Raw genomic sequence first — 19,212 nt, forward strand, 5'->3', positions numbered from 1 at the left:
ATTGCCCCTGCCTGGATTTTTGTCTCCTGGGCACGGGTGAGTGTGTGGCATGGAGATAGACCCAAAAAGCTCAAGGAAAGCAGTGGAGGAAGCTGCATGTCCCCTTGCTCAGGTACATTCGAATTGTGCACGCAGTGATGTTCAGGTGAGCAGGTGAGCTCCTGCCAGAACCTAAAGCTGTTCTGTTCTCATTACAGTGACCCAGCCCAGAAGGGCTCTACCCTGACAATCAGACAGCAGAAGCTGGAGACAGACAAATAAAAGGCAGGGTTGGGTTGTTTTTTTTTCTCTTAAGGACAATCATGATAAATCATCTATGAATTTATTGCTTGTGAAACACACTAGTCTGACATAATGGTGTCTGATAAGCAGAGCAGGTATCTCACAGGCACAGGCAGAAAAAGTTTTTGTTCCTTCCCTCTCTAACCACAGATCTAGTCTAGACATATTTTTACACCTACTTATTTACCACAATCTCTCAGCACTTCCTAACCACTCATTTCTGTCAGCCTTGACCCCACTGGAGAAGTTTCTGCAATGGAGTGTTTTGGTTTTCAATCTCAAATAATAGAAACACTGAAAAATTATTTCGTCTTAGAGCCAGAGAACAGCTCTTTCCATCTAATGTGAATAGGCCATTAAAGAAAATTATTAAAACAATCTCTGACAAATGGAATGAGGTCACCAAAGACCATGGGACCTCTGGGTTGTTATCCAGAGATTGATCAGATCTTTTGACTATCATTACATAGTATAGAACAGAGACAATTCCACAGTGAAGCCCTCCCGACTGATGCAGCTGCTCCCAGCCTTCCTTTTCTTAGATTTAATCTACAAATTGACATGGCCTGAATTTGTGTGGATATGTCTGCTGCTCTTAGCTGGAGAAACAGAAGGTAGGGGGGGTTTTTATCTCGTCAGTCTAATCCCAGAGGTAAAGCATCATCAGAGGACCTTTCTTTAGCTAACCAGAAGCACCTATATTGCCACTGCTGCTGCTTTGAACTTTGTGATTTGCTTGCAAAGACAGCAAAGAGGTAAGGAATCAGATGATCTTCAGGCTCTTCCAACTCAGTTTCATTTGGTGTAACACTTAACTGTTATGACTCCTGGAGTCAGCTCCCTGATTGGTTTATATTTGGAATAATGTCCAGCAATTATTGTCTAACATCCAGTCCCATATATACTGTGGATGAAAACAGGCTTCCAGCTTGTAACTTGCCTCCAAAAAGCTGGATTTCTGGTCAAAAAAGCACTTTTTAAAGCAAATCAATCACTGATGAAAGTTCAAGTAAACAGTGCTTTCAAGAAACAGTGGATGAGGAGCAGAATCAAAAATGAAGGCACAAAATCTCCTTTGAACTTCTACAGCAATATTCCTAGATATTACCTGCAGTATCAGAGAGGGAGATCTTCCAGTAGTGGAGTCTTAGAATATAATTAAAAATCATATTAAAAATCATATAAAAATCGAATCCAAGTAGCTTTGAACAATGCCTTAGAAACACTCAGCAGCATTCCCTGTTTCTGCTCAAAGTCAGCAATGAGCAGGGCCAGGAAAGGTCCTTCCTTTCCAGGGAAGCAGAACTCTAGGGGTCAAGAAAGGACACTGCGATGTAGCGGGTTCCCTTGGTGGTTGGCAGACCTTCGTGGTAGTGGGTCAGGCGTCCTGGATGCATGAGGGTCCAGCCTTTCCGTGGAGCTCGGATGGAGCAGTTGTAACGTAGGAACCTGCAGCCTCCTCCCTGGTGGGAATACAAGAGATACATCAGCTTGGGAAAAGCACCTCAGGGAAGGCTGACAGCGCTGCTGAAAATGTGACAAGGTGCTTGGGGAATCTCCTGCGTTCTGATACATTCAAAAATCTCTCTCCTAGCCTAAGCCAGTCATTAATTGCAATCCTTAGGGCGAGGACGCCCTCTGTGGATCAGGGAAGGGTTTTCAGCTGCTCCCGGCGCTGTGCTGCTCTCCTGACCCCTGGCAGACACTCACCTCATAGTCGATGCCAACTCTGTTCAAGGCAATGTTGATGGTGAAGGTGGACGCGTCGTGGTGGGGCATTAGGGATGGCTGCTCATCGGGTTTGTAGCGAACCACAAAGGCCAGCTCAAACTGGGTCTGAGAGAGAAGAACAGAGTGCACTCTGTTAGAGGGCTATGGTGGTCTGTGGCTTCTGAGCTGCAGAACAGGGTGTAACACTGAAATTGCATCCCACTGCAACAATCAGGCAGAAGAATGTCACTGAGAAATTGTGTATTCCTAATGCACATACTTATGTCACACTGCAGGGTCAGCTCCTCTGTACTGGGAAATAGTGTGTGTATTGCTGAAGGATTCTGGCAGTCTTGGCACAAAGCTGCAGCTGGAGGAGGTGCTGAGCTGACCATGAGTTTTGCTGTTAAGGTGGACATACCTTGGTGTAGTATCCTGGGTACAGTTTCTCTGTGATGGGTGCAATATAGTCCAGAAGAAACTTATACCATTCTCTTTCAAATCCAATTTGGTTCATGTGTATGTCAATAGTTGGGACGTTCTCATATCCTCCTTGGATTCTGCTGTCCTGAAATAGAATCAACAGAAATACTCAGAAGGATGGGAATCTTGGAGTTCAGGAATGAAAAATACTTGTTCCTGGTAACTACAAATAAATATCATGTTTGTTTATCAGAATTTGCAGGATGGAAAGCTCATTTCAAACCATAATTAAACCCTAAGAGAAACAATATTACCATCAGAGATGCTGAACACTGAGACTTCAGAGGACACCAAAGAGGACTCAGGGAAAAAATCAGAGTTAATCAGGAGCAAAATTAAAGTATTGTCTCAACTATTCTGGTTTAATTCAGGATCTAATGCCTTCCCACAGGAGGCACTGCTATCACCAGATATGCACAGAAAATGGTGTAGCCCAGAACTCGAAAGAGCTCCTGTTTTCACTTACCGTGTTGTCACCTGTGGACCACTGGCCATAATGTTCCATTTCTTCCACCAGCTCATCACAGGCAGTGTCAGTGAATATGGGGAACCAGTAAACATCTGGGCAGGGCTGCAGACAGGTAAGAACAGCAGAAACAAGGTGCTTGAGGTAAAAGAAGTAAGGCTAAACTGAGTGTAGACTGTTTAAGTGGAAGGAAACTAAAATACTGAGGATAGAAATTTGTCTTCTGATTTATGTGCCCCACTTTCACTTAAGAGAGCTGGAGGTGTACTTCTAGGAGAATGGTTTGGCTCTAGAAGTACTTTCCAGGTCATGTTTCCTGTGCTCAACTGCTTATTCCCGAGAATTACAATAATGATGATAAAGCATTGTCCTAAAGCTCATCTCCCATCTGATGGATAAAAGTGGTGTTTTCTTACCATTTCTACCAATTTCCCTTTCAGAGCTGCTGTGTAGTTTTCATGGATGTACTTTTCTCTCCAGTCCTGCAATCAGAAGATAAGCGAATTGGTAATTTCTGTAGGGCCCCTGCTTAAAGAGGGAATAAGAGGCCAGGCACTCATGTAAGCAGCATTTCACAGGCTTTGAAGATCCATGTTATGATCCCAAAACATGTTCTCTTCAAACTGTGTGCTCCTCATCCCACCTGAGACACCATTATTGCAAAGCAAGGTCTTTCCACATTGCTGTGCCTTCTGAGTATGCAGGTTATCTCACCTCAGGATTGCTGAATATTTGCCAGAGGTCATTGTGGAGGTGACTTGTCTGGTAATTCTCCAGGGACAGTATATGTCCAAACTGATGCTGATTTGTCAGGTACATAAAGACTCCCTGCAGGACAGAGAGAAACACAAAAAGCCTCATATTTCTGAGAGCCACCATGAAACCAAGCACTGGACAGTTCTCCAAGCTGTTCGTTTACTCATTCTTGTGGGCTATCAGTTTTATTTCCACCCTGGATATGATAAACTCTGAAAGGTTACAGGCAGAGACAATAATTCCTGTCAGCCAGGGCTGGAAGCAGAGGAGAGCAGAAGCTGTGAGATTAGGTTCTTCCTTCTTACCCTGCCAATCCAATTTAGAGCAGTTCTGAAAAGGCTCAGGAACAAAAATGTTATCTACGTTCAGTGGTCCATGGCTACACATGGTTTCACAGCAAGACAGAAATCCCACACTGTTCCAAAGTCTGCACTGTACTGACTAGTACCAGTTCACCCTATCCCTGCCCTGGCAGAGCTGAATGCCTTGGAACTACCTAATCCTGTACCCTTCACCCTGGCACACAGCTGTCCCCTGCCAGCCTCCTTCCTTGACTGACCTGATTGCGAAGGTTGTGGCAGAAAGCCATGTCAGCATCCAGCCTGCCACTGTGGAACACATCCCCCTGCTGGAGCTGCGAGCGCAGAGCCTTGCCTTTAACCATGTAAACGCTGCTGATGTAGGGAACATTCCAAAGCCCACTGAAACACAGCACGAGAAAAGTGAGACTTGAAATACCACTAAGACAGATCCTGCTGGACTTTACAGGATGACAGGCAGCACTGCAGCATCAGCCAGGCTTGCCTGAATGAGCCAGCTCAGAACAGTAGGGAGAAACCATATCAACATTCCAGAAAAAATCACTTATATTGCCCACAGCTTTTAGGCTGCACAAATGCTAGTCCATTGTGAAAGCAATTAATTGCTACTGTGTGTTTTTGCTAGGGATGTAATTAATGGCTTGAATCTCTTCCCAGAGAGATCAACATATTTTTTCCAGTGATTTAAAGAAACTGAACCAGCCAAAAGTGCCTAAGCTGATTTCCAGCGTTTATTGCACATACAATGGCCTATAAAAAAGAGGGTCCCTCAAGAATATGGATGACTCAACAATTCTGTTTTGTGAATCTTCCATTCAAGCATCACCTGGTATTTTCTGAAGATTTATCTGACAGAGATTAAACATCACTTTAAGGATTTTAAGGATCACACTTACTATAATCGTCAGGTGGGAAAACATGACATGAGTAAGATGAGATGATTTTAGCAGTCAGCACGCTCAAACCCTTACTCTGATCATAAGAAAATCTGCCTCAAGTATGTTATTGTCTCTGCTCAGGGAAGAACATAAAGCAGCTTCCAAATGGGAGCAGACACTTCTTTTCCTTTCCTATACAAAGACATTTGCTCTCTCTGGTTCTTTGACATTAGTTTAATGATAATGTGCTGCAGCAAGCTTTATATTTGAGGGATTAGATGAGTGAAAAGCTCTCTTTGCATACTCACACTCTGCGCCTTTGAACAATATCCACATAATCCTCTGAGCGGGCATAGTATCCATCAGGGCTCAGTGCTCCCCAGAAATTGGACCACAGCTTCTCATGACGGCTCACCAGGGGGGCAATCACCAGCCTGGAAGCATGAAGGAAAAAGGAATTGCAGGACAGGATGTTACCACAGGAAGAAAAGGAAAATATTTACAAACCACAGTACTGTTAGAGCTATTTCCTCCCTCACTTACAGAGTTGCTGTTTTGTTAACTCTGTTGGAATGAAATGCCACATAAGGAAGGGTAAATATGGTCCCAATCTCCTCTAACTGCATCCTACACCAGGTCTGGTAGAATCCGATTTGTTCCAGTGACTATATAAAAATAAAGCTAAGAGTGATTTACATCCCCTGCCTAAAATACAGGGATTACAGCTACAGTGAAAAAAAACAACATAAGAGGTATTTGGCTAACATCCCATCGCTGGCACAGGTCTTCCAGTTCCCTACACATCTCGGGGATGTGCACTGAATTCCTCATGTGAGATGACCAGTAAGCATTGCTCAGACCAAAGAACTCACTTGTTCTGTTCAATCAGAAGCCTCAGAGTCTCTGTGTTCTTCAGAACTACCTCAGCATCCAGGCTGAAGTAATAGTCACAGTCAGGATCCTTCCTGCACAAATCCCTACAGCCAGAGAAAAGGAAAATCACATCCTGAACCAGAGGAAGACAAAGGACAGAGCATCAAGAATTCCTTCACCTTGTAGTCTAAAGGTCTTCTGGGTGCTCAGAGGAGTTTGGTTCATTGTAACAACTCAGAGGGCCAGCATGGTACAAGCACATCAGATTCAGTATCCCATAGCAGATACTGAGACACAGCCAAAATCACATTTAGCAAATTGTTTCCTCAGCTTAAACTGAAGAAGATCCCATTTACAGCTGGCCCAAATCCACACCTGAGCTCAAACATCCTGATCACAGACACGAAGATACTCTCCTACTAGTTCTTAGTTTTGCTACAACACTCCTCATCAGATAGGTGCATATCCTTTGTGCTCTGTGGCTGGGTGTATACATGAGGGTGGGAGATACAGGGCTATCCTTCTGTCAGAACAAAGTACCAATGAGAACTTAGTTTCTGAAACTGGACAAAGTAAGCTGGTATGGAAGCTGATTTTTTTCCCAGTATATAACAACATCAGAATTAATGCTAGAAAAACTGAAAGGGTGACTGAATAAACAAGAGCAATCACTTGACAGGGATGATGTTCAGAAGAAACAGATGCTTTAGCCTGGACACAGGCTGTCTCTGCTGGCTACCATGTATGGCCTCTTCACTTACATGCCCAAGTTACGTGCCTCAGCATTCTCCACCTCATCATCTGGTCCAATCACTTTGACAGTGAGATATTCTTTGCCATGCTCTTCTACAAAAGAGTCCACCTCCATTAAATGATGTTCCTCCTATTCCAAAAGTAAGGAAAATCAGGTAAGATGAGTTCATCCAGGCCGTGCAGCCTCCTGTGCTTGAAAATGAGTAGGTGGGAACAGGTCTTAAGCCAGCTTCCACACATTTACAGCTGGATGGGTGTCACTGCAGATAAGTGTGCAATCTCATGGGTGCCATTGAAGATAAGTATTGTGATTACACACCTGGAAGTCTAGCCCAAGGCTACAAAAGTACCTAGAGTAGAGGACGAGGTGTACATTTTCCCCACATCTGCCAAGACCATCACAAGGCAACCTCACTTACGTGGTTGTGAATGAAGAGCTGGATTCGTTGCTTTGGGTAATGAAGGTTACGAAGCCGCAAGAAAAACTGGGAGAGGAACGGGGTGGGCTGCTCGATGAAAATGCCAATCAGAATCATGGGCAATGCCTCATCCTACATTCAGGGACAAGAGGAGAGAAGTGGTGAGTCATGTTTCATATCAGAAATGGAACAATTGTAAGGCTTGATTTGAGAGCTTTGAATAGACACGGCAGCCTTACCTTGAACCCCACGAGGCTTCGCAGACCTTCATCACACACGGTGCAGCCAGTCTCAAATGTCCATATTTGAGGAATGTAGTTTCCCAGATAGTTCAGCTGCAGCTGCAAAAGACAATTTGCCAGATTATGCATTACAGGGTAGGGGAGTTTCTTTGTGTGCACCCCCACTGTGAGATCACATTTCAACTTTGTTTACCTTTCTGTGAGCTAAAGAATCTGAAAAATATGACAGCCTGAGGGTCCAACTATATGTGGGTCTTTGAACCAGATCCATCTTGCTGCTATGGGCCTGGACTGCTTATTGTTTCTCAAATGTAAATGCACACAGGGAAAGTTAATATATGTGGAGGCAGTAACCTGATCCATGGAGCCTAAAAGGTCACTCTGCAACAAACACAGACCAAATCTTTCTCTCAGGACAGTCTACTTACCTTGGTGGGTCCATTTCCATGGATCACCACAGGCAGAGTGTCATATAACAAATTTCTTGCTCTCACTCGTGAGTTTTCAAACTTCAGAACTATCTCATCTGGAAATGACAACGTCATCATGTTAAGGCTTTTATTGATAATTAGAAGCACAATGCCTCATTTATACAGAAAAACTGCTGAAAGATGAAAGTGTAGACAATGGATAACCGTGCACAAGTAGTTTAAGGGCCAGAGACCAAATCTTTAAAGGAGAAAAACATATTCAGGATGATCCTGTTAAGTAACAGGAGGATGGCTGGGAAGCTGGACAATGACTGGGAATTGGCAGAAGCCATACTGAAATATTCTTTCAAAACTGGCACTGACAAACTGTGCAGTGGGGAACAGCTACTGATGACAGGGACAGCTATTGATGGGAGGACTCAGGCCCTTCTCACCTAAGTGTTCTATGCACCTGACGTCTCTCTTTGTCACCCCTCACAAGAGTCCATCCTCCCTGGCAGAGATCATCCAGGATGTTGCCTCAACACAACCATGCAAAATCCTTTGGAAAAAAGACTAGCACAGATACAAACTGAAATCTATCATTGATATAATGAGCACAGGAGCCAAAAACTACACTGCCATTATCACTTTTTACTTGACCAGAATAAAGAGAATGGAATGGTTCAAGACTGAAAACATTAGGCAGCATTGACAGGAGAGCAAATGAATCCCTCTTGCCAGGACTAGCAAATCAATCAGCAGGTCAGGTCAGAAGCCTGGTACAATCAGTGAGTGATCACAGGCAAATGTGGCGGCTTCTCATCTCCCATGGCATTCCAGCACTTCTCTGAAGCAGAAACACAGGCAAGCCCTAGGCAGGGCTGTGTGTCATTACTTGCACTGGAAGTCCCTCCCAGTCCCCAAGGCTAATGCAATCTGACATGCCTGGAGATCAAAGTGGCAAGGAGGTGTAAGAGGAAAAACCTGACCTGCATTCCCTGAAGTGCAGAAGGAATTGCAATGAGAACATAGTTGGTCACAGTGGAATTGCAAACAAATCCCAGAACTCTGGCAGAGACTTTTAATAAAGCTTTTTCTGTGGGTACAGCCATTTCTGAAATATAATCCCTTTAGCCATAACTTTATTTCTGGTGTCAACATGCAAATTGCATTCCAAGGAGAAATGAGCTTCCCTCTTCCATCTCACCTAATGCTCCATTTAGGTTTTGGAAGATCCGGTTTCTGTGGTCTAGACTGATGTTGATACTTTCCTTTAAAAGAATTAGGTAAATAACCTTAATTAGAACACAAAGGCATCCATTCTCTACATACAACAGACTCTATGCTCAGTGAAGATATATCCCATTCCTACAGTCATTTGCAAACTTTCCAAACTCTGAAGCCTAAAACATTCCCAGATAATCATAATTTTCATTCAAATCTGAGACAATTCACCATTTTCAAGAACAAGTTAAATGTATTCTATTAGGTAAAACTATGCAAAACCTCTCTCTCACCTTTTAAAGCTGCTGTGGGTGTGTCAATAAATCTTCATCATATGAATGAAGTACACACAGTCATATAAACCCACAATACATAGAATACACAGGAATCCCAGATAGCAAAAGCATCTGCTGTGAAAAGTTTCTTGCCTTCTATCCACAGGGCAAGTGTGACCCCAAGCATTGCCCCAGGTACCAGTGTCAAACCAGAGGACAGTAAGGTGCAAGGTCAGCTTGTGCAATCTTTGTTTTTATCCCCTGCTGCAAGTCACACTCTGACTGAGTCGGATTAAAATGCAGCTCTGACTTAACAGAATTCTGTGTCCCTGCAGGCATCTATTAAGACTGATGACTGAAAAGGACAGCAGGGTGCTAACATCCACTGTCTGAGTGCCAGGTCAGGGGAATTACTCAGCCCTTGCATGGCACAGGGCCAGAACTACAGATGAGAACATTAAAGGGACTGTTCACGTTAAAGTATCACAAGCCTACTCAGATTTGGGGAACTAAAAAAGTCCAGCTGTTCTAAATTTTATACCAGCCTTGCTGGTAAAAAATTGCAAATTTCTCTCTAATTAGTCTAATAGCAGCTCCCTATTTCAAATGCTTCCTCTTGATTTGTAAATTGCTGTTACAGTTTGAGTTCTCCATGCATTTGGTCTGTCCCCAGGGACAGACTGGCCTCTGTAATGCACAACTGGGCAGGGACAGCAGAACCAGAATGACCTGTGGGCTGGATGGTCTGGCCAGTGCACCACACAGTGCTGGAATCACAATGCTGCTTCCAGGGTCCATTCCAGGCTTCTGTAGGATGTTACATGGCATTTTCCTAAAATGTACTTCAGTGCTAGGTTGGATATCTCTAAGTCAGCACTGCACTCTGCAGTTTCACATCCCCTGGGAGGAGGCTGCTTAGTTCCTCCACACTCAATGGCTTTAAACACCACCACCTATAGATACTGGTATGAGCCTCCAGTAAGACTCGTTTTCAGACATCTCTCTTCCCATTCACATTTTATGCTTAAATATAAAAATCGCTAATAACAGAAAATGGGGGGACTGGCTAGAATGCAAATTTTCAGAAACCCAGAATCTAGATACACCTACTCTTTTTTCTGGATCCAAGAAGATATTTGTATAGAAGAGCTGGTCACTGTCATCATCCTGTCCTTTCCAATCCTCCACAAGCTTCTTCAGGTTTGGAGCATAACCTATGAAGCCTGTGGGAATAAGTATGAGGAGGTGTTTCAACCCAGATGACCAAAAAATGGAAGTACTTTCACTTCTCTCACATGAAATCTCACTACACCCCGTGTTGCTGCAGAGACTCATCAACTTTCAGTTTGCTTTGCCACTTCCCCCACAGGTCAAATAGGAGGAGAAAGCTGAAAGCAATCTCTGTGTCTCACCTCCAGAACCCAGGAAGCGTTTTCCATCTCGCACCTGAGGATACTTGACTTCCAACTTTCTGTCAGGATAGATGTAACTCTCTGCTGAGAAAACCACCTTGCTCTTGGCTTGCTTGAACTTCTTCAGCAGTTCTGTGGGGCCCGAAGCAAAGAGCACATCATAGCTAGAGAAAGACACAAAAAAGAGCAAAAGGAATGGAGTCAGAAGAACAAGTCAGTGAGAAAAGTTTCTAGAAACAGCTAATTCTTTGGGAATCTCTTTATTTTAGTTCAGTTTAACAGTATTACATTTTTTGTAATGCGACTAATTAAAGTGTGGTCTTATCATATGCTGGGCATATGAAGAGACTGAGACTCCAAACCATCCTTTTCTCTCTTCTCCTCTCTGGCAGACTAATTCTTGGCTCTCAGGATATGCTGCAGCATACTTCACCTTATAAAACAAACAACTCTGGTAAAAAAGGCCTGCCTAGTTCCATAGGAATTGTCTGTTCATTCTCTGCAGATAGAGGCAGCCAAATTCCACCGTGGCAGAATCAGGCACAACACTATCAACTTCATGCAGGAATTGGCATTAGCCTATTCTGACCTTCCAAACTGCCACAGATACAGCTCTGAGTGATTCTCAGGAAACTACAGAGCATTCAGGGGAAAAAAGAAAAAAACAGAAATCTGGACACACTTTTCAAAAGTAATCGATTTCACAGTTCATTTCTTCTCAGGGAGAACTTATCCAAACAGCCCTAAGATTCAGTTCACGCCAATTCTTTGCAACCATTACCTTTCTACAAAAAGGATGATCAAGTCCTCCTTATCCTCATACTGCTTCAGGGCTGACTTCAGCAGACGGACCTTCTGCCCACCTCCAGCTGGCTGCTGCTCATCTCCACCCTGCCACTCCTCATCCAGCCCCAGCACCTACACAGCAACAGGCACAGGGTCACCTCAACAGGGCACCTTCCCAGCAAGGCTCACAGTGAAGAACCAGAACCCACAAACTAATCCTGATAACCCCCAGTGCAAATCACAGCAAAAATAACAGCCCCAGGACAAATGGACTAGGCAGCCTTTGATCCAGTCTCTGGGCTGGACAGTCAGTGCCACAACACAGCACAGTGACAAAGCACTCCTAGCCACAGGGACAGGAGCACATTCCACACTGTGTGTTTTGGCAGTGCAATGGAAAAGTGCCATGAGGCTCCCTTGAGCAGGAGCCATGGATCCCATCCCTTGAGCAGGAGCCATGGATCCCATCCCTTGAGCAGGAGCCATGGATCCCATCCCTTGAGCAGGAGCCATGGATCCCATCCCCTGAGCAGGAACCATGGATCCCATCCCTTGAGCAGGAGTCATGGATCCCATCCTCTGAGCAGGAGCCATGGATCCCATCCCCTGAGCAGGAGCCATGGATCCCATCCCCTGAGCAGGAACCATGGATCCCATCCCTTGAGCAGGAGTCAAGGATCTCACCCCAAGCCAACACTCAGGACACTGCAGAAATGACCCAGTCATGGTCCTTTTCAGCCAGTTGAACAGGTATGTGTCCTCTCTTGAGCTTTTATTTAATCACTGTGGGGCCAAGTCTTATCTATTCCACAATTCCCTTTGACCAACCACCAAGGAATCACTAGATTCTATGCTAGACATCACCTGGACTTTGTAGTTGAAGAATTGGGCTGATCTTCTGAACCTTTGGAATCCTTCAGTCTGCTGGGTGGCAACAGTCAGAACCAGCAGCTTTTCTGCACACAGGGGAAAGCACAAGAGAGACTCAGCTTGTGTTGTTTCCACAGCCTGCTGCTCCACACCTAACTGACTGTGGGTATAAAATGAGAGATTATGTAAAGACACTATTTCATTGCCTGAGTTGTGAGCTAAAAAAAGAAAATAAAATGTATTAAGTGGGTTTTTTGCCCTGATAGTGAAAGCTACAATTCTCTCACACAGAGTACAAAGGAAATTAAACTTGAAGATAAAAAATAGAACTACTACAAAATGCCCATTTGGAAGTCATCCATTTAATGCAGTTTTGACTTCCTGTTCCTCACAGAACTGCTTTTTTGTCACTCAGCATTGACTGGATGTAGGGAAAACCAAAATTAGACTAAATGTTATTATTCCCTCTCCATGGCTGCTCCAATTTTCTACTGCATTCCTGAGGCATTTTCCAGTTTTTCATACATATTCAATGTGAATTTATTTATACTATAATTTTCATTTACATTCTCCTCACAAACTTTTTTAATTTCCAGTCCCTTAAAAACGATAAAACTAAATCCTGAAGCTCTCTTTCAGGAGTTTCTCTGTGCTATCCTGGAATATGATTTTTACGTGGAAGTTCTGCTTTCCTCATTGCAATGATGAAATGCTACACTTCACCTTAACAGTTTTGCTGGAGTAGGAAATTTTATAGGCTCTGGCAACAGTGCTTAAATGCAAATCCTGGCCATCCGATTTAAACATCAGAAAATACCAGGAAAACTGAAAGCACATTTTCTTGGCCTCAGCAGACTTTTTTTGGAACAATGGTTTTTTCAATGGATGTACCAGATGCATCTGCCTCATGTACCCAATATTCTGTCTGGTCTTAGAGAGGAAGGATCTAGAAGCTGGAGTTTTAGATGGACCTGACAAAGGCAGCAAAAGTAAAAAATAAGTGTAGGATTGCAAGTCAGTAAGAAAGAATATATTCCCAAAGAAATTCCTCAAATCCTTTACCTGCATCAGAATAAAAAAGAGAAGAGAGATTGAGAACAATCAATAGGTCAGGTCTAATTGTATTTATTAGACATGTGCACAAAGTGATAAATAAAAGAATATTAATCCCACATAGGTGCAGATTTTTAGACATATGAAGTGCATTCCTGATCTAGCACCTCCAGCACCTTGTGTCCTGCCCAGTCAGAGGGAACAAATAAAAGAGCAAAATACGTGTGTCCTTGGGGAATATGTTAAAGCCATTAAAGTTTTGAGCCATATGATGGCACACAGAAAGCCACAGCAGATTTATGAGAGCTCTGAGCTCATGGCTTCTGAGAAGGTGAGGATCATACTGCCAAGGAAGAGGGGGAAAAACATGGGTTTGCCAGAGGGGAACGTAGACAACCCTCAAATTCTAGTACATGAGGGGAGAAAGCATGTGATAATGACAAGAGAATGAAGGAAAGAAAGAAGGAAAGAAGAAGAAGGAAAGAAGAAGGAAAGAAGAAGGAAAGAAGAAGGAAAGAAGAAGGAAAGAAGAAGGAAAGAAGAAGGAAAGAAGAAGGAAAGAAGAAGGAAAGAAGAAGGAAAGAAGGAAAGAAGAAGGAAAGAAGAAGGAAAGAAGAAGGAAAGAAGAAGGAAAGAAGAAGGAAAGAAGAAGGAAAGAAGGGATCCTGACTGTTAGGAAATAATTTCAGCCCAAAATCTCAGGCATCTCACATTAAATAAATCACTAATTCATTTTCATGCTGCCACCCCAAGAAAGCCACACACTGTTTATGACTTGACTGCCAAAAGTTTGCTGGACAGGATGAGTGCTAAAGGCTCACACAGAACAGGAAGTGGTGTCTAATTTCTAAGACAGAAAAGTTCTCCCCATGCAGTTTGTGAACTCAGATGAAAATCCAGCACAGAGACCAGCAGAATTCTCGTCTCCAGCAGAATTCCAAGTTACAGATTCCCCGTGGGGTAGAACACTGAGAGACACTAAGCTCAGTTTCTGTTCTAAGAACTCTCTGCAGTAGCTTTCTATCCCAGGAGACATTCCTTCAGCCCAGCACTGGAACTTTGTGCTGAGCTATGCCTCCACTCCTTCTGCTTTAACCCTTTCTTCTCTTTCCCAGAGATTTTGCTGAACACTGATGCAGCTGATAGGTACTTTCAAGGACAGAGCAGTAAAACCTCTTACTTCCAGTATCACATGCAAGCTTTTCAAAACATCCTGAAGAGTTTGATGCTTCCCTGTTTCCCATATCACAGTCAATTTCCATATGTAGAAATGCACCCTGTTCTGCTAAGCTGGGCCTCCTGGGCCCAAAGGCTCCCTGGGCCACACTGACAATTAGGAATTGTATAAATATATTTAATAATGGCATGGCTGAAAAATAAAAACACAGGGTGGTTAACAAATCAAGCATTGGACTCAGGACCAGAGAAGCTGAACTGTATTGCTGGTTCTGCTATGCAACAAGGAGCCAATCCTGCTATCCCTGTTTTTCCATCTGCAGAATGATAAAAGAGGACATTTATCACTTTTGTGAAGGTTTTAGAGCTCTGTAGATGAAAAGGATTCTGTAAGAACAAAGCACTGGAACAGGAATCCTGATATCAAGATTGCAAGAAAATGATTCAGTAAATTTCTGAGTTTTTATAAAGAATAAAATTCAGAGACTAGATGAGTTCAGTAACAAAAAAATAAATTTATTTACTTCTGTCCTAAGTCTACAGGGCAAGTACAGCTGCATTTTAGGACGAGGAATGAATTTATCCCTAGGCTGTGATTTGGGTAATCTTACTGTGCCACTTCCTGTTAAGACAGTGTCTAAGAAAACACCATTAATATGGAGATCAAATAGAAAAAAAAATAGTGCATAATTTAACAGTGGATAATATAATCTCTGTATTACATTTACAGAAGATTTTTTTCAAAATTCTATCAACTACAAATAACTATGCTGAGGGCTTTTGCACAGATCTAAAAGACCATCCAAGAGAGAGGACAGGTATCATTTACTCTCCCATTGCTCTGGGGAAGTTGAGGCACAGGAAAGATGAGGCATTTTCTCTTTGAGCCACGCCAAAAGTGATGGGTTCAGACAACAGCTAATTCCAAATCCTTCTTCCTAACCAATTTACCTCATTCTCTATCCCAGCCCTCAGTTTTATATCTCTAGTGCACTCTAAAACCTTATTAAAACTATCAAAGATTTGGGATATGCAAGGAAGGCAGGATAGCACAGAGATTCTTTGTTTTCATTATGCCACTATAGCCAAAGAACTCCCAACAGCCCCTTAGACACACACTAACTGTATTAAGTAATGTACATATATAATAAAAGTAATTATACCAGAATCACACTGTGAAGGGAAATATTCTACATAACAAGATTAAATCTCCTCCTAATTGCCACTTCTCTAATGAAGACAGGGATAATTATCCAAACCTCTTGGCAGAGTGACAGTGTATGAACCACTTTGTCAGTGCTGCTGACATTGTGAAGCTGCCCTAATCCTCTGCTGTTCTACCAACTACTCTAGAGCTTCCACCAACAGTTTACAGGGGGACAGACAGACTGATGCTATTTTAGGAGCATCCCTGATCTTGAGCCAGTGTGGCCAGTCTGGGATCAAAGGCTCTCCCCTTGAACCGCCTAAGTTCAAAAGCAGCGAGGGGCTGACCCAGGTGGGACGCAACCCACGGGACCGAGAGTCCTTCCCCGGGATGAAAGGATGTCGTCTCACCAAACTCGGAGCTGTGAGCCGCCCGAGGCTCGAGGAGCCGCCCAGGGGCTCACACTCAGCCCCAGGCTCGGGTCGGGCAATGTTTGGTAGCCACACCAGGACCCGGAGGCCAGCAGTGGCACCCAGGGCGGCTGTGCCCGTCCATCAGCCTGCCCGCCGGCTGCCCGTGCTGCCGGTGCCCGCCGTGCCCCGAGCAGACCCCCCCTTACCTTCCTGCTGTGCGGCACGGCCACCCCCCGCCCCGAGCAGCGCCAGCACCGCCCAGAGCAGCAGCACCGCCGGCGGCACCATGGAAGCGACTCGTCCCCAACTCCGGGAGCTGCCACTGAGCGGGAGCGGTGCCTGCGGGACGGACCGGGCGGCTCCGGGGCTGCCGGAGCTGTGCCACGCACCAGACCCGCCCGGCGGAGGAAGCGGGGAGCGCTGGCTCCTCCTCCCGGGCAGCCCCGGCCCCCGCAAGAGGGGCAGGACGAGCTGGGAGCGCCTGGTCAGCCAGGGAACACCGGGATGAGGAGCTGGGGGTTTGATCCCGGGGCTGGGCACCGGGCACTGGATGTGCAGGGGGGCAAACAGGCATTGAGCCAACGCCGGTGTAGGAGGAGAGGAGTCACTCTGGCCAGCGTCAGCTGCTGCTGGGCTGCAGCTGGCTGACACGGGATATTTATGTGTGGACACACACATTTAGAGAGCTGGGGAATTACAGCTTGGAAATTCCTTTCAGGCCTGGATTTCTCCTGACTCTCAGCTCCATTCCCAGGCTGACAAGCTGACTGCAGCTTCAGTTAGGGAGGAGTCTCCCAGGGTGAGAACATGGTGACAAACAGAGTGGAATTCATCATCAACATTAACACCTGGTGTCTTTGCCGTGGGACACATCCTGAGGTGCTGTCCCAAGGATGTTTTTCCCAATTGTCCAATGAGCTCCTGTCCTGTCCTGGCTGCACTAACACACTTTAAATACGGGTTGTCCATACAATAAATTGGCCTTTCCCCCCCAAAAAAGTCCGTGTGTGTTGCTGTCCTTTCTCTCTCTTTTCAGCGCAGTAACCACATTTATGTATAAAAAGCAAATCAGAAATGGATTATAATGTTATGCACAGCTCTAGAAACTGGAAGCCTTATTCAATACTTTCTTCATACCTTCCTCCTACCTGTCAGCTCCTGTATTTCCTTGGTGAACACAAAATCTGCAGAGGTTTTGTTTCCTGTAATAACTGATTTTCTCTGGCCATATACACATCTCTAAGTCTTACATTAATATCGGTGGCCTTGTGCTGGGTTTTCTTGCTGTAGCCCTGATCACTTATCCAGGCATCTTTTTCTATTTCATTCTGCCCTCGAGAGCAAGCAAAATAATCCTCTCTTAGAAAGTTACACTTCTTAAAGTTAACATTTGCTTTTCGGTCACTTCTACACTGAGGTAAATGTAAGGTTTAGATGTAGGGAAACTCTTTTCAGCCTGTTGGACACCAGATGAGGAGCTACCACCGACACAGATCCTATGTGAGCCTGTCAGTAAATCACCTCTTTAAATTAACAGAAATCACAGATATAACAGGGTTCAGGTAAAAAAAACCCAACAAAACAAAACAAAAACAAAAAACCAAACAACCAAAATCACAAGAAGGCAGGAGAAGAAGAAAATCAAGCACATTAGAAGGGTCACGATGTAGCTAACTGATATTCTCCATGATCCACAACAGCATCATCCCAAAGAATTCCCATTACTGTTTGTTCACTGAGAATATTCATGAGTGTGTTCAAAACACTTTTCCTTCCATTCCTTCTTCCCAGTGAAGGAATTCTGTCACAATTAACAGGCAAATAGAACAGTCCTCATGCTCAAGCAATGAGCATTCCAGGCAACAACCCAAGGAAATACTAAAATGGTTATTTCAGAAAACTTACTTTTACAAAGCTGCCAGTTTCCCTAAATTAAAAAAAGAAAGAGAACATACTTTCACTTTAGATTTCTTCAGTACTTTGCAGGCCTGGACAAAGCCTGTGATAAATCTGTAGCAACTTCAACAGTTTAAGGCAGGAACCTCAGCAAAGATGTTCAATCCTTCACCTTCAGACCTCAGACTGAGAGTTGCAACTCAACATGGATTTTTAAAATGGCAAGTTTCTCATTTTAATGAAGTTAAATCTCTCCAGTCTAAAAGGAAAGCGGTTTTGCACACTCAAAATCATGAATGCCTCATTGTTTATGCTGCTGTACCCAGGCTGTCTGGGTGCAGTTTTCTGCTTTGTATTCTGCAGCTACGCCAACCCAGCACGCACATTTCCCTCTCTGTGTGTTTGCACTGCTCTGTGCACTGGCTGCAGCCGGCTGCCTGTCTTTCTAAACAGAGCCAGCTGCCAATGCAGATGTTCCAGTGAGTACGTGCAACACGTGCTCCAGGCGGAGCAGCAACTTCCTAAAAACTGGAGGGGTCAGAGCTCAGCTCTTACAGAAACCACAATGCTGAGAAACCACCAGCCCTGTTGAAACCTGCAAGGAATGGGGTCTCACCCACCCCCAATCAAACAGCTCATTTGCCGGAATAAATTAAGAACGTGTGTCCTTTGTTTCTCGTCATTGAGCTGGTTCATTGTCTCAACCTGATGGAGAATTTCACATTTCACTTTAACTCACAGTGTTTCTGCCTGACGTGCTTGAAAGTGTGTTTCTCGTTCTATCTTTCGAGCACTGCTCTGAATACAAAGCTTTCCTATGCACATCTAAGACATGTGAGAAAGTTTGTTCCTTTATTTACGACACAGTGGGATACCGTTTGATAGAAAGAACTTCCTTTCCCGCATAATCTCTGTTGGGATAAGCCAGTAAACTGCCACGCGAATTACGGGAAACCCCTCCAGGCCTTTCCGATGGGTGCAGTAACCCGGGCAGGGGACACAGAACCTCAGCCCTGGGCTGGAGCTCCTCGAGGACACCCGCGCATACAGCGGCGGGAGCGGGGCGGGGGTCGGGCGTTGGAAGCCGGGGGGTCCCGGAGCCAGCGGGGCTGGAAGCTCGGGATCCCGGTGCCGGGGGAGGGCGCGGTTGGAAGCCGCGGGTCCCGGAGCTGAGGAGGCTCGGAGCTGAGAGGGGTCCCGGTAACGGGAGGGGCCCGGAGCCGGCGGGGCCCCGAGCAAGGGGGAGTTGGAAGCCGGGGGGCTGGAAGCCGAGGGGGTCCCGGCGGTTCCGGGGGTTCCAGGCGGGCCGGGCTGCGCCTCCCGGCCAAGCCCCCCCTCAGGGGCGGAGAGCGCGGCTGTCGCAAA

The 19,212-nt window shown here is 44.9% G+C and overlaps 1 protein-coding gene across 1 annotated transcript; it reads right to left on the minus strand.

Annotated features, from left to right (window-relative positions):
- Window positions 1–308: 308 nt before the first annotated feature.
- On the minus strand, window positions 309–16,358 carry PLOD1 (procollagen-lysine,2-oxoglutarate 5-dioxygenase 1). Its single transcript, XM_014881756.2, has 19 exons — window positions 16,158–16,358; window positions 12,157–12,248; window positions 11,288–11,424; window positions 10,507–10,670; window positions 10,205–10,317; window positions 8,803–8,866; window positions 7,611–7,708; window positions 7,180–7,281; window positions 6,941–7,072; window positions 6,530–6,651; window positions 5,768–5,872; window positions 5,204–5,329; window positions 4,257–4,398; window positions 3,656–3,769; window positions 3,358–3,423; window positions 2,942–3,046; window positions 2,414–2,560; window positions 1,993–2,118; window positions 309–1,745 (listed from the first exon to the last, which is right to left on the minus strand). Exons 1-19 carry the CDS (start codon window positions 16,237–16,239, stop codon window positions 1,590–1,592), a joined length of 2,193 nt encoding a protein of 730 aa, XP_014737242.1. The 5' UTR covers window positions 16,240–16,358; the 3' UTR covers window positions 309–1,589.
- Window positions 16,359–19,212: the final 2,854 nt, after the last annotated feature.

The sequence above is a fragment of the Sturnus vulgaris genome, chromosome 25, assembly GCF_052056855.1.
Source record: "Sturnus vulgaris isolate bStuVul1 chromosome 25, bStuVul1.hap1, whole genome shotgun sequence".
Taxonomy (NCBI): Eukaryota; Metazoa; Chordata; class Aves; order Passeriformes; family Sturnidae; genus Sturnus; species Sturnus vulgaris.

Coding starts and splice junctions, on each gene's coding strand:
- PLOD1 (XM_014881756.2), bottom strand. CDS start 16,239: ATGGTGCCGCCGGCGGTGCTGCTGCTCTGGGCGGTGCTGGCGCTGCTC. Junction 11,425..12,156: donor TCTTCAACTACAAAGTCCAG/GTGATGTCTAGC, acceptor GTTGCTGTGTAG/GTGCTGGGGCTGGATGAGGA. Junction 2,119..2,413: donor ACCCAGGATACTACACCAAG/GTATGTCCACCT, acceptor CTTCTCTCTCAG/ACCCAGTTTGAGCTGGCCTT.